The following is a 13,361-nucleotide window of genomic DNA, read 5'->3' on the forward strand; positions in this document are numbered from 1 at the left end:
CCAAAAACGTGATGGGACCTCTTTTGCCTAGCAGTCGACCCACAATACAGAAAGTAAACAACATTGCTATTTCCAAACTTTAAAGGTGTATGGCTGGACAACAAGTATGCTATCTTACCATTTAACGACGAGCTTTCAAAGGTGTGATGTAAAGCCTAACACGGTCAGCCGAAATGACATGTAGTCTTCATTATCTTGCGAGCGTATTTCCCCCCTCGGCTGCTGTCATGGATTCTCACGAACTACTGTGTGAGTCGGTCGTGACGACAAGCTGCTTCTCGAAACCAGTCTGGAGCCACGCCCTCTCCTTCCCTCCAGCACGCGTGCACGGAGCGCATGCACACGGTCCCATCCATGGATAAACAAACATCCAAAATGCAGTCACCTCTCTGGGCTCAGTGGACTGACATATTGATTTGAGAAATTATTATAGACATTAATACTAAGTAGGGGGTTATGATTGTGAAAATGGAGGTTACACTTTTGCTGTTGGATGGTTATTGCCGTGATGTTCAAACTCACCAGTTCACTGATCATCACACTGTACCAAACTGATTAAATTTGATAACATGCATTATTAATCATGTTAGTGTTGTTCTTAGTGTTATTTATGTTTGCACCTTGATCCCAGAGAAACTCATTTAGAGATGTATATGGTAAAATGACAAACTAAACTTGATGAAAACAATATGCATAATGCACTGTTGCCCTATATTTAAGGCAGTGACAAATACAAATACCAACCTTATTAATGCATAATACACTCATGTAAATGCTGCCATATATAGTCCTATAATTTTATTATATGAAAAGCAGGACACCTGCTGGTTGAGTTCTGACATAATAGCAACAACTTCCTTTCTTGAGAAAGTGTCTCTATTTTGCTTGAATCATCGATTCTATGAACTATAATCATCACAATCACTCACGCTTCACATAAAATCTCAAATGTACACATCCCACAAAAATTGGACATTAAAAAACATTTTTCCTGAACTGCACAACCACACATCAGTCACACAGACACACACGCGTGCGCACACAGAAAGACAATGAGACAGAAGTATAAGCATAAATGTAAGAATACAGCTTTACTGATGTCCAAACAAAAAAAAATGTTTAAGAAACACACCAAAGGTAAATTCATTTCCAAGCAGTTGATACTGATGCATGATTGCTGTGCAGTTTAGTGAACACTAGGACAATTTCCTAAACTCTCAGCTAAATATCTTTGAGCAGTTCTGCAGGGTCATTGTTCCAAGACTCAGGCAACAAACTAGTCATACACATGGGGGGGGAGGGGGGCTAGCAATACAGTGGGCGAGTACATTTAGCAAAAACAGTCATATCATAAAATCAGTGTTGGTCATTCCTTCTTCTTTTCTTCCACCTCCTGTTTCACCTCCTCATAGATGGCATCTTCCTCTTTGTCGTCACCCTCTGGACCGTCACCCTCTGGACCATCTGTCCTGGAGTTGGGGACCCAGAGCCCCGACTCTATGCATTGCTTCATGTGGACCTTTGCCTCCTGAAGAGCACAGAACAATAACGTGTAGTTAACTGAGCCAAAATAGGACATCGCAAAAATACTTGTATTATTGTATCGCTATGTATTTATACAACTGTCCTATCACAGTCATTGGGAATCTGAATCCCAACCGAACTGGCTGTATCATGCATAAAACAAAATGAAACCTCATCTAGAAACTATAAATTAAACCTTATCTAGAAACTATCTTGCGATGGGATCACGCCAGCCACGACTTAAAATGAATGTGGGCCAGGGACATAAAGTGTGTGTGTGTGGGGGGGGGGGGGGGGGGAAGGGGTGCATTGTGTGCAAAAAACTAACGTGAACTAAACTTGTACCACTGTTCCTTCAGAAGTTGTAGTTGTCATAGACTGTGTTGCATAGTTGATTGCTCTATTGCTGACAAAAATGTGTTATTGTAAGTCGCTTTGGATAAAAGCGTCTGCCAAATGACGTAATGTAATGTGGGGGGCAGGGCCTGAATTTCATTGGGCAAATTCCTCCCTCACATGCTTCACATAGGGGGGATTTATAGACTTTGGGCAGCAGAGGTTACTACAAGGTGGTTCTCAACATGGGGTCCGGTGACCACCAGGGTTCTTTGAGGGGCTTCGACGGGGTCCCCGGCAAATTGATGTGTTGTTAAACTTCAATTATTTCATTTACAAGAAGCTAACAATTAGAGAATGTAGAATAATGGCTATTTTGATTATAGTTTCACTCTTACCTCTCTAGCTACAATACAGCTTTTTTTTTCCAGGATGGGAATTCTGGACAAAATCATAACAATACAAATATTTTCATATTTGGGTCCGAGAGACACAATCTCATCAAATGAGGGTCTGTGGCACTAATGTGTAGTAAATTAGAGCTCCTTTAATATGGAAGAGGTTGAGAATTACTGTACTAGTGAGCTGAACTACTGGTCTTACATTGTCCTATTCCTACCTCAGATTGCATTTTGCAGCTCTCCTCCAATAAGGGATTTCTCTGGACTATGCTGTAGTTGGTTGTCTCTTTCTCCTTCTCCTCTGTGTCCTTAGTCTTTGTTTTGGTGGCTCATTCTTTTCTTGTCTCAATGCACTATTCTTTCCCTGTACGCTTCTCTGCTTCATCTCTTCCCACTGAACTTTGTTTAAAAAAGGGGAAGGGGGCTTCACATGACATTACAGTCTTTGCTGAATCTGCCTCACAGTTTCTTTTCAATTCTGCTGTATGAGAAAAACCATCTAAGTTAACGTTTTCCAACATCGGCTGGTAAAAGGCGAAGCACCGTACATTTAAAAAATAAGCAGCTCATTTCACTTTGGAGCCACGGATATATTCTGAGCCAGTTAGCTTGAAACTTGTCTTTGGACTGCTGCTTCACCACCCGGTGCCTGTCTGAGGATCCGGACGACGTTAAGGTCGACATCACTGCTAACGTTAACGTTACTGTGGTTCTTGTGCTACAACGGCAAGCGTTACGTTTTAGCGAGCGGTCCATGTTTGCATACCTTCAAGTTCACATCATTGTAATCTATCTTTGCTAGCGAGAGATGCTGCTTGATGCTGTCACAGCAGAGGGCCTTGTAGCCTTGTAGAATGACGGCCGGTTCACACACACGCCTAGAGCAACGCTTAAAGCAACGCCTAAGCAACGCCTAAAATTTAGGCGTCCTTGTTAACAGACGAGAGCGTTCACACATACCGCTGCCACGCTGTGCTGAAGCCACGCTCGCGCTGTGCCTACGCTGCGCTGCATTTATCGTTTAGGCGTCTGTTCTATTTTTCAGCTCTAGGCGCGCTGAACTGTCAAGCTGGCTGTTGTTTCTGGTGGACTTGGGCCATATTTTCTACCGAGTTTGCCCAAAAGGGAGGGTGGAGCGCGAATTAACGAGTGCATAGTAAGAGAGCTGTCCTTCATGTGTTCCTCTATTAACGTCTTTTCTGTCAGATGTATATATACCCCCCCTGTCTCAATGCATGTATCACTCATGGTGTTGATGACTCATAGTCACATGATTACCCGAGGGAAAATAACAATTACAGCGGGCCAAGAAATAGACAGACATCCTCACTTGCACATTACAATAAAAAAGAGGACTCACCCATGCTATAAATCAGATCTGAAAAGTGTAAAAAAACCGCTGCTCATGTGTTCAGCGTAGCGCAGAGCGTGGCGTCCTGTGTGAACGAAAATAGGCGCCAGGCGTGCATGAAGCAATGCCTATATGCGTAGGCATAGGCGTAGGCATAGGCGTAGGCATAGGCGTAGGCGTGTGTGTGAACCGGCCGTGAGGGAGCGCGCCAGGTGTTGACAGCGGAAGTCAGACTCGGGTCCGTTGATAAAGCATGTACGGCGCTAACAAGATTTGTCCAGACTCCACGGGCAAACATATAAACATCTGGAAAAGTACTCAAAACTGCTGCTGTGAACACACACACACACACACACTTTAATGACAAAGCAACGGTTTCCAACCTACCGTCGGGTCCATTTTGCTAATAACCTCCTGTAACATTTGGATATTCTTGTCATCAAAGCATTTCTGCATCTCCTGCAATCAAGAACATACTCAGATGAGCCATTTAAATTTGACAGTAAAAACGGAATGTTCTGGGGGAATTTAAAAGCAAGGACTTACGGCTGGCAGGGACTCGTACACATCAACAGGATCGAGCCCTCCGGGCCCCAGGCGCTTTTGTCGCTCCTCCTCCTCATACTCCTTCATGGCCTTTTCTATGCGGATCTTAGCCCTGCCACGAACCCGCTCCTTGAATGAATTCAGTTCATCATTGAAAGCATCCTGGTACTGCTGGTCTGCCGTCTGCAGGGAGATCACATGGTTAAGTCAGCGACCATGAAATCATAGCCTGGGTAAACCCAGCCTTTACGTGACCTGCTCCAGCAGGTCACGTGGAGGCTGGGTTTACCCAGGCTAATGAAATCATACTATAAAACTAAAATGACAGCACCGCGGTAATATGCCTCCGCCAACAAGTGAGCAGTCAACATCCATGTCTGTCCAGATTTTGACGTTTGAGCCAAATGTGAAGAAATTCCGTCAAGGTGTTACTGAGATATGGCGTTACCAAGCTTGAAAATGGCGTCCACGAGGTCACAGTGACCTTGAACTTTGACCACCAAAATCTAATCAGTTCATCCAAGTGGATGTTTGAGGCAAATTGGAAGAAATTCCATTAAAGCGTTCCTGAGATATCGCGTTAACGAACTTGGGAATGGCATTCTTGAGGTCACAGTGACCTTGAACTTTGACCACCAAAATCTAATCAGTTCATCCTTGAGTCCAAGTCGACGTTTGAGGCAAATTTGAAGAGATTCCGTCAAGGCGTTCCTCAGATTTTGCGTTAACGACAGACCGACGTACGTACGGACAGACGGACAACCCGAATCCATAATGCATCCAGCCTGGCTATCGCCGGCAGAGGCATAATAAAGCAAGGAATTTGTCTGTGAGTGTGTATGTGTGTGTTTGTGTGTGTCCTTCGCATATCTCGACAACTTCGTCCGATCAACTTCACACTTGGGAGGGTGTATTGCTGGGGACCCAAAGACATGCAGTCTCGGATTTGGTGCAATTTGGACACGCTCAATATTAATAAACTTTGACCAATCAAGCGAACAGTGAGCTGGTCAGCTCTGTGTCTGAGTGCAGCGGGGGCTGTTTGATATAAACACTGTCACATCACAGCGGGGCGGGGCTTCAGGGCTCCTACTGGCTGAGTGGGACAAAGGCTCAGTTAAACTGGCCAAGAGAGAATGAGCACACAGGAGAAAAGAACAGAGGCAGATAGGTTTTTGATGAGCGGTTCTCGATATAGCTGTAAGCGAGCAGCAATCATCCCGTTCCGGACATGCACACGTATTGAACGGGCACACGCGGTTCTATAGAAAGCTGCAATCAGCAATAGGTCCCTTCTGGACATGTATATTTTGAACGGGCACTGCACTAGTTGTGTGTGTAAAACCTAAAACTAAAACAAACAAAACAATAAAAAATAAAAGGTAAATATTAGTTCAGGGCTTTAGAAGTACAGCAGAAGAACATACAATTCCCTGATGTATGAGTGTACTTTGTGCATGTGAACACACCCTCTTTGAGAGAGTGGTGTCCCGTCAACTACCCTCATTTCTTCAATAAAATCACGTTTTCTTCGATGATGTATCACCGAAGCACACAATCACCTTAATCTTTGTGAAGAATTGACGAAAGCAGCCGCGGGGGTCCACCTTGAGGCTTTTTGCCAGTTCCAGAATGAACTGCATGACTATGGTCTGATGAGCCACTTGCTCCATCAGTGCATGTTTCTATAAAAGAAGCAAACAAAGCATTTTTAGAATAGTCTTTATAGTGAAAAATATGTCATGTGATGATATAATGGCTGTGCAAGGGTAATGTCAGCACTGCAGGATACAGGAAGTGAGGGGAATCCCTGAGCTCCATACTATAAACTACCTTCAATATTATTTGCACCCTAAAATGCTTGCAATGCCTAAAACATCAGTGCCATGATTATAAACCAGTGAGGAAGAAATATTTGTGTAGCTTTTACCTCCTCAACTTCAAGGTCAATGCACATGATGACCAGGTAGTTGGCAGTCTCCTCACATACTAGATGAGGGTTGTCAGAGAGGTACTTCTGGCTGTCATCCCAACGTCGCATCATGCCTGCAGCAAAGATGACACTGAAGGACCCTCACTACCCTCAACTACTAAAACTCTGTAACACGCATTCAAGAATGGCTCTGAGATGCAGTGAAGAATTGTGTGACACCAACAAATGTTTGTGTGATTCTTACCAAAATGTTTGATCTCCTTCTCATACTTTTCCACAAAGGTTTTATGCTTCTGCTCTTTTTCCTCCTCAGTCTCTTCGCTGGGGTCTGGCTTGACATTCACAACGCTCTATGGAAGAGACACAGTAACAGAAAGTTGCAACTAGAAACCATCTACAGCCTTTATATCTGTTGTTCACTTCATCCATTGGCATCACTTTCCCAAATGTTAGGATCCACTGGTTCTTTTGATGTGCATAATAATATTATTAACGAAGGAGAACTTACCTTAATTAAATTAGCCTGCCTGTTACTACTCACTGAATTCTTATTGTAATCTTACCACCGAAATACACTGGGGTGTGGGCCGTTAGTGAGTAATGTACATCTTACAACCTGCAGTTTGATTGAAATAAGTGCTGCTTGGTGAATCATGTGTATGCTAATTTGGAAAAGGTCTGAAGTCATGTTTTATTAGGCATGTTTACCAATAAGCAAGGAATTTGCAGTATGATGTGTCATTCTCTGCCAAACAAAAAGAGAAAGAGAATGGGGCTACAGAAACGAGTGGTCTCCAGCAGCCAGAACTTTTCCAAACATCTTTCACCTTGCTGAAGCCCTCCTTGCTGAGCGTGTCCACGTTCCACGGCATCTTCTTCTCTTCCCGCCGGTGTTCGTCCAGTCTCTTCTCAGAATCTCGTTCTTCTTTTTTCAGTTTCTTCTCCTCAGCCTGGGCCTTGCTCAGCTCTGCTTTGGCGTCATCTGTTGCTGAATTGGCCAGTTCTCGTGTTTTCTTCTGTGCATCTGCCAGCTTACGCTTGGCCTCAACAAATGCCTTCTCCAAGTCTTCCCCCTTCTTCTGATACTCGTCCATTCGATCCACACGTGCCTTAAGGATGACAAATCAGTAGATAAGACAGTCAAAGCCAGAGGTTCTGGTCTGAACAAGTACTGTGTCCAACACCTCTTTTAGCTTGTTGATACACGTTTACTACTTCCTTTCCTGTGTGTCTGGATAATTACTAATGCTTGAAAATCCTAATATATTAATAAATGATGTAAGCAGTTCCACTTCTACTAGTATAAGATTGGAACTGGTTATATGTGGCGTTAGCAAACGTTAGCCTGCTAACTGTGTATGTGCACCCTTCTCTAAACAGAAATCACTGCAACACTTTATAATTGAGCTGCTCCGTGTCTCAGGACAGTACCTGGTGTCTCCATCTGAAGAGGCTGGGTGTGTCGATGTTTGGGTGGGTGTCGTCTTCATCATCTGAGACCTCAATGTGGTCCCACACGCTGTAGTCTATTCTAGACATTATGCTAGCACGATGCTAACGTAGACAACGTTAGCTTGCGATATTTTTTCGAAAGGCTGAGTCACTGGGCTAAACGTAGCTTACACAAATATTGACTGAAAGATTCACGGCGTTAGAGATGTTAAAGACGTTCTGAGATGTTGTTTTGCCAAGACTAATTCAGATACGCCTATCAGGCATCAGCTAGCTACAGTGCAAGGCTGGCTGCTACAAATCAGCTACAAATTCTAGAAAGTTCACACTTCCGCCTTGATGTCACCACGTAATCCGTGCATTGACGTACGGCGCCAGGATCTCCACCCACCACGACAGTACATTTTCCATTCATCCCAGAACTCACAAGGTGCAATATTTTATCCTTGTATCTACGGTAATATTCTATACGAGGAATCAGCGTGACGTTACGACAACGCAAATCCTCCGGAAGCGCGGCAGTTAACTAGTATTAGTTGTGTCAAATAAGCGTTCATATCTCAAAAACTGACGGCTTATATTTTGACATTCTGAGTGAGAGCCGAGGTAGCTCAAGAGTCAGAGGTATAGATGCATGTCGTGTTAAAGTTTGTGAACTGTCGCAGTTTGGCTAGAATGAGACATGCAAGGCTGGCTCCATTGTCATTTCCCCCCAGTAACGCGGTTTGTTTACCAAAATGCTGCTCGGCTGATCCCTCGTATAGTTTTCTCATGAATGACCTTTACTAATAGCACCTTGCTTTCATACACAACGTGCAGCTCAAAGTGCTTTACATCAATTATTGATGATCAATAGAAGGCAGAAGGATGTGATGTGAGGTGGTTTAGGAAATTATTTATTTATTATTTGTCAGTAGTAGGCTATTGTTTAGATGCTGAAGCGACAAAGGAGTGAGCTCACATTAAAGGGAAATTCCACCCTAAAACACTTTTAATTAACATTGAAGAAAGAGCTGTATGGTGATGGTGCATTCCGGGGTATCTATATTTTGTTGTGTATTTTTTCTTATTCTCTTGGATAGGGCTTAGTGGGCTAAATGTAGATGTAAAAGAAATTCATTGTGTGAGAGGGATAATGACCAGTTCCTCACATCAGCAGCCTGGTGACTTACAGGGATGCAAATTAGTCACCGTTAGATGACAAGTCACCTTTTTGACCCCAAAATAAGGCACTTAAGGGAATGATTTTGACTGGTTTTGTGTCTGCCCTGCTATCACCCTTTTCACTCTCCAAGAGTTTGCATCCCTGGACTTAGGTAGGCCTACCCTTGGGGCCTGACGAATCTGCCAGCTAGCTCATGTTTCATTTGCTGTGGCAGCTGCATTTGCATGCAATTCACATTTGAAAATGCAATGCAGTGCAATGTGTATTGGTTTGGCAATGCCACGCTAAATCAGGGGCATAGTCGAAATGAGGCAGTCAATTGTATCAATCAATGAAGGCAAACAAGGTGGGTAAATTCACACCCACCTCTGTATTTACCACTAGACCCCTGCTTAGGATGTAGCCTATATGTGTGAATTTAATTTGATGAATTACTGAATGTAATGCTTTGTTTACTGTGCAATGACTTTCACTCAGTTGATCGTTGGATGTAAAATAAAACCATGCTATATTTTGACCTATGTCCTCCTGACAAACTACCCTGCATGCCAGTGACACAAACATCACTTATAATAATCTTATGCAAACCAGATCCCTGAAAAACTGGAATGTCCAAGATCATTGAACTGCTTGACTTTAGCCTAAATCAGTGCATTTTGAAATTAGTTGTGAACTATATGACTGTCATAAATATGACATCTCATAATTACATTATACTAGGCCTGACTAGTAAGCCTATCTCGTAATTATGAGGGAAAAGTATGCTATCTGCTATGTATGATAATGTATCATAATTGTGGAATAGTCATAATTATGAGATCTTTCTTTTTTCTTTTCTTTTTACCGTGGCAGAAATGGGTTAGCAAATCATATACAAAACAAATAAAAACATTGCAAACAACTCCACCATTGCAGTTTACTAACACAGGGATGCTTCACAAGATACAACATTGATACAATGTTATTACTGTTTCATGATTCACATCATGATCTCACACATGGATCTGTGTGGTGCTTATTTATCCCCAGCGGACTTCTGCTCCACGCTGGAGAAACCCGAGCAGCAGACGGAGGTCCCAGCAGCCTGCGCCTCGCAGCATCGCCGCATCGCCTTGATCACATCCTCACACTGGCTCGCCATGTATTTGTTAGCTGTTGAAGAGGGACGCAAGCGGGAAACTTAAATTGTTTTGGCTTTAGTTTTTTAGCGAAATAAAAGAACATAGGTAACAACTTTGTGTAGCTACCTTGTAAACACGTCTGAATTGCGCATGCTTGCTTTTGACACGGGTCTTTTGGTGGCATGCCTGGAGGAAGACGGGAACACATTTGATATTGATACGCAGCCTACTGAGGCAAATGTGTGCTACGTACTGTATGATTCACAAACAATACTGTGCTGTTACAATATTTGTTTTAAACGAACATCTTTTCAATCATAAAGGATAATACGTAATAATAAACGTCTGCAAGCTCGTGTCCTACCTTTGTCCAGTTTACTGCTCAGCTAATAACAAAAGTTGGCACTTCCTGCTAGTGATGTTTTGATCACGTGACGCCGTTGAGAGCCAATGAGATCTTCGTTACAAAGTGCAAAAGAATTTACGCGACAGCGACATCTGTTGGTCGTTCAGAGTAGTAGGACAAGCATGAGTGACTGATCTAGGATGTTTTTAATGTAACCAAAGTTTTAGCAATAATTTGATCTGTTTGTGTAGCCTACCTTTTATTGTCACTTGAAATGAGAGAACAGGAAAGCCATACCCAACAAGAACATCACAATAATGAATGATACTGTTCTTATTGTAACTTTTATTCATACAGATAAACAAATTAAGAAACGGTCTGTATTTACAATGATGGTCTGTGACATTTAACATCAGTTTTTAACTTTAGGCCTATCTGCCAGGATATTTGTAACATTAATAACATTCTGCAATTATTCAGTATTAATATTCCATTATTAATAGTCCAACAGCAATCATTAATTGTAATGTAGTTATTACTACATTAAGAGTGCACATTAGTAATCTTATAGGCCAGGGTGACTGAATTACACTAATATGCCAAATGAGTCTTAACAAAAGACAATATAAATTAGCAAACAGGATATCACCTAGAAAAGGCTGTATCCTATCCTAAACCAACAAACTAGTTCACAGAATACAATCAGGTTAAAATACCCACACGGCAATCAATTACCAATCACTATTGAGGCTATTCAGGTCATTTTCTTCATGGGGTCCCACACTGGGTGTGAAACAGGATCTTCTTATCTGGTGAGCCACGATTGCTTTATCATATCCGTCCTCAAACAGGCTAAAATCCATTTTAGCTGAAATCTCCTTATGTGGACTCCTTGTTTTAAACACCTGAGTAAAGACAACAGAAGATGCAGACACAATAGTACACAATGTATGGTGATAACTTCCCACAAAAATACACTTCAAAGTCCCGTCCCCCCCTTACCTCTGGACTTTGCCTTGATGATGAACTGCTTGCTCCTCTTGCCAAGCTTATTGGAGGCAGTGCAGGTGTAGGTTCCTGAGAGCAGCGAGGAGGAGGAAAGAACAGCTTCATCCCCCATCTTCTCCTGTGTGGGATGTGAGGACTGCCAGGTGTACACAGGTGTGGGGTGCCCTGCGGCGGTGCAGTTTAAGGTGAGTTCAGCACCCACTATAAGGTCCAACGTTTCTGCTTCAGGACTGAGGAAAGCTGGGGGATCTAGGGAGAAGGTCACAGGGGTTAGATGTTGTTTCAATGAGATATATATTATATGTGTAACGATTATTGCTTCACAGTTGTATCCCGTAATCACAAGACAAGGAACTTTTAATAGAGCAGTTACAAATGCATGAAAAGTTTTCCACCAAGTGGTAAACATACATTTGGTTAATCGGATTGCTTGACTGAAACTACTAGTTTAAAACAACACTCTATTAGCAGGAGGACTGGCTCTGTAACTTGTTTTATTCCTCTGTAAGTTTTTAACTTTTTGCAACTACTCTGCTGTTGTGATGCTTTTAAATGTCTATTTTATCCTCTTCTTTTATTCTCTTATTTTCTTGTGTCGACCATCTTATGTGAAGCACTTTGAATTGCCTCTATCTGATTTTATGCAAACCCAATGCTGTGGCATATACGGGCAGCAGAAGACGCAAGGTACCAGTAGAGGGTATGCTTGGTGTCCAAACTACAGTATAAAGACAAAGCTGTTATGAAATGTCTATTTTATCCTCTTTTTTTATTTTCTTATGTCATCCATTTTATGTGAAGCACTTTGAACTGCATCTGTGTATGAAATGTGCTATACAAATAAACTTGACTTGACTTGTGGAATGTCATTGACTTACAGTATACAGAGGCATTAAGAGGCTCTGAGTTCACAGATGGAGGAGGGTGTGGTCCCTCCGGTCCGAGGTCCAGCTCTGCAACACATCTGTACTGCACCCCGTTGTCGGCTTTGGTCGGCGTGATCATGAGAATAGAGGACACTTGGACGGGTGAGGAAGGCGTGAGCTCGGTGAAGGAGTGGTTATAAACCTCAGTCTGCCCTCTGAACCAGTGCAGTGTGAGGTACTGGACAGGAGCGATGTTCTGGACCTCGCACAGCAGCTGGTACTCCTTTCCTTCCACCATGGGACCGGTGTGGTTCACAGAGACGATGGAGACGCTGTCTGGGGTCTCTAAATTAAAATACACAGCAGTGATGATGCGTAGCAAATTTCATCAGTGATGATTCGTTTCTACACCGGGCATTGGAACAGTTCACCCAAAAATGAAAATTCTCGAATCATCTACTCATCTTCATGCCAGTTACACAGGTGAAGTTTGTCCATATAACACACAGGGAGGCTGCCAGCACAACTCCAGAGAAAACCAGTCACCATTGACTTCAGATGTACTGTACTGAAGTCAATGGTGACTGGTTTTCTCTCAAGTTGTGTTGGTGGCAACCCACAGATATGTGGCCCTGTGTGTTACATGGACAAACTCCACCTGTGTTTCAACTGGCATGAGGGTGATGAGTACAGGTAGATGATGACAGAATTTTCATTTTGGGTGAACTGTTCCAGGATGTTGACTCACTGTAGAGGACGAGGTTGAGTTTCTCCTCGCACTGTCTCGGGGCAGTGAAAAACACTCCGTAACAGATGGGCTCCTCTATCCAGTCAATGAGGCTGTCCACCTTCCACTGGACAGACAGGTCCTGCTGGGTGTGTGCTGCGCCGATGGCCGACTCCCAGCCCAGGACCCGCACCGGGCGGGCTGCCTCACAGCTGACTGACACCGACTCCCCGAATGCCACCACAACCCTGGAGGGCTTGAGCACTAGGGAGCAACCTTCACCTGACACTGAGACATAAGCATCATCACCATCACCATCATTGGCATCACTGACAGCATTTCCATTTATACAAGCCATGCAGGCTATACCTATTATGTAACCCTGCTAAAACACACACACACACACACACACACACACACACACACACACACACACACACACACACACACACACACACACACAAATAAATAGTAATATTCCTATAATACTAGTACTAGGACTAAATAATGAGTTAAAAGCCAGACTTATTGACATTTTTTCTCTTATGGCATCACTTTAATATTCCTACAGGAAATTTATATAAT

General features: G+C 43.0%; 2 protein-coding genes across 2 annotated transcripts; both read right to left on the reverse strand.

Moving 5' to 3' along the window:
* Window positions 1-1,064: 1,064 nt before the first annotated feature.
* Window positions 1,065-7,920, reverse strand: LOC310788315 (hsp90 co-chaperone Cdc37-like). Its single transcript, XM_083649885.1, has 8 exons — window positions 7,523-7,920; window positions 6,919-7,200; window positions 6,336-6,441; window positions 6,089-6,204; window positions 5,721-5,843; window positions 4,159-4,341; window positions 4,000-4,071; window positions 1,065-1,528 (listed from the first exon to the last, which is right to left on the reverse strand). The coding sequence occupies exons 1-8, from the start codon at window positions 7,628-7,630 to the stop codon at window positions 1,367-1,369; spliced, it is 1,152 nt and encodes a 383-aa protein (XP_083506011.1). The 5' UTR covers window positions 7,631-7,920; the 3' UTR covers window positions 1,065-1,366.
* Window positions 7,921-10,891: 2,971 nt separating this feature from the next.
* On the reverse strand, window positions 10,892-13,134 carry LOC310788395 (vascular cell adhesion protein 1-like; the record flags this gene model as incomplete). Its single annotated transcript, XM_083649953.1, has 4 exons — window positions 10,892-11,080; window positions 11,178-11,432; window positions 12,062-12,394; window positions 12,798-13,134. The coding sequence occupies 4 exons, from the start codon at window positions 13,132-13,134 to the stop codon at window positions 11,073-11,075; spliced, it is 933 nt and encodes a 310-aa protein (XP_083506079.1). The 3' UTR covers window positions 10,892-11,072.
* Window positions 13,135-13,361: the final 227 nt, after the last annotated feature.

This window comes from Poromitra crassiceps, assembly GCF_964638095.1.
Source record: "Poromitra crassiceps genome assembly, chromosome: 13".
In the NCBI taxonomy this organism is placed as follows: Eukaryota; Metazoa; Chordata; class Actinopteri; order Beryciformes; family Melamphaidae; genus Poromitra; species Poromitra crassiceps.

Excerpts from the sequence above, each read along its gene's own strand:
- LOC310788315 (XM_083649885.1), bottom strand. The coding sequence starts at position 7,630 with ATGTCTAGAATAGACTACAGCGTGTGGGACCACATTGAGGTCTCAGAT. Across the intron at positions 5,844-6,088 it reads TTGACCTTGAAGTTGAGGAG|AAACATGCACTGATGGAGCA; the intron begins GTAAAAGCTACA and ends CTTCTTTTATAG. Across the intron at positions 4,342-5,720 it reads AATTCTTCACAAAGATTAAG|ACGGCAGACCAGCAGTACCA; the intron begins GTGATTGTGTGC and ends ATCTCCCTGCAG.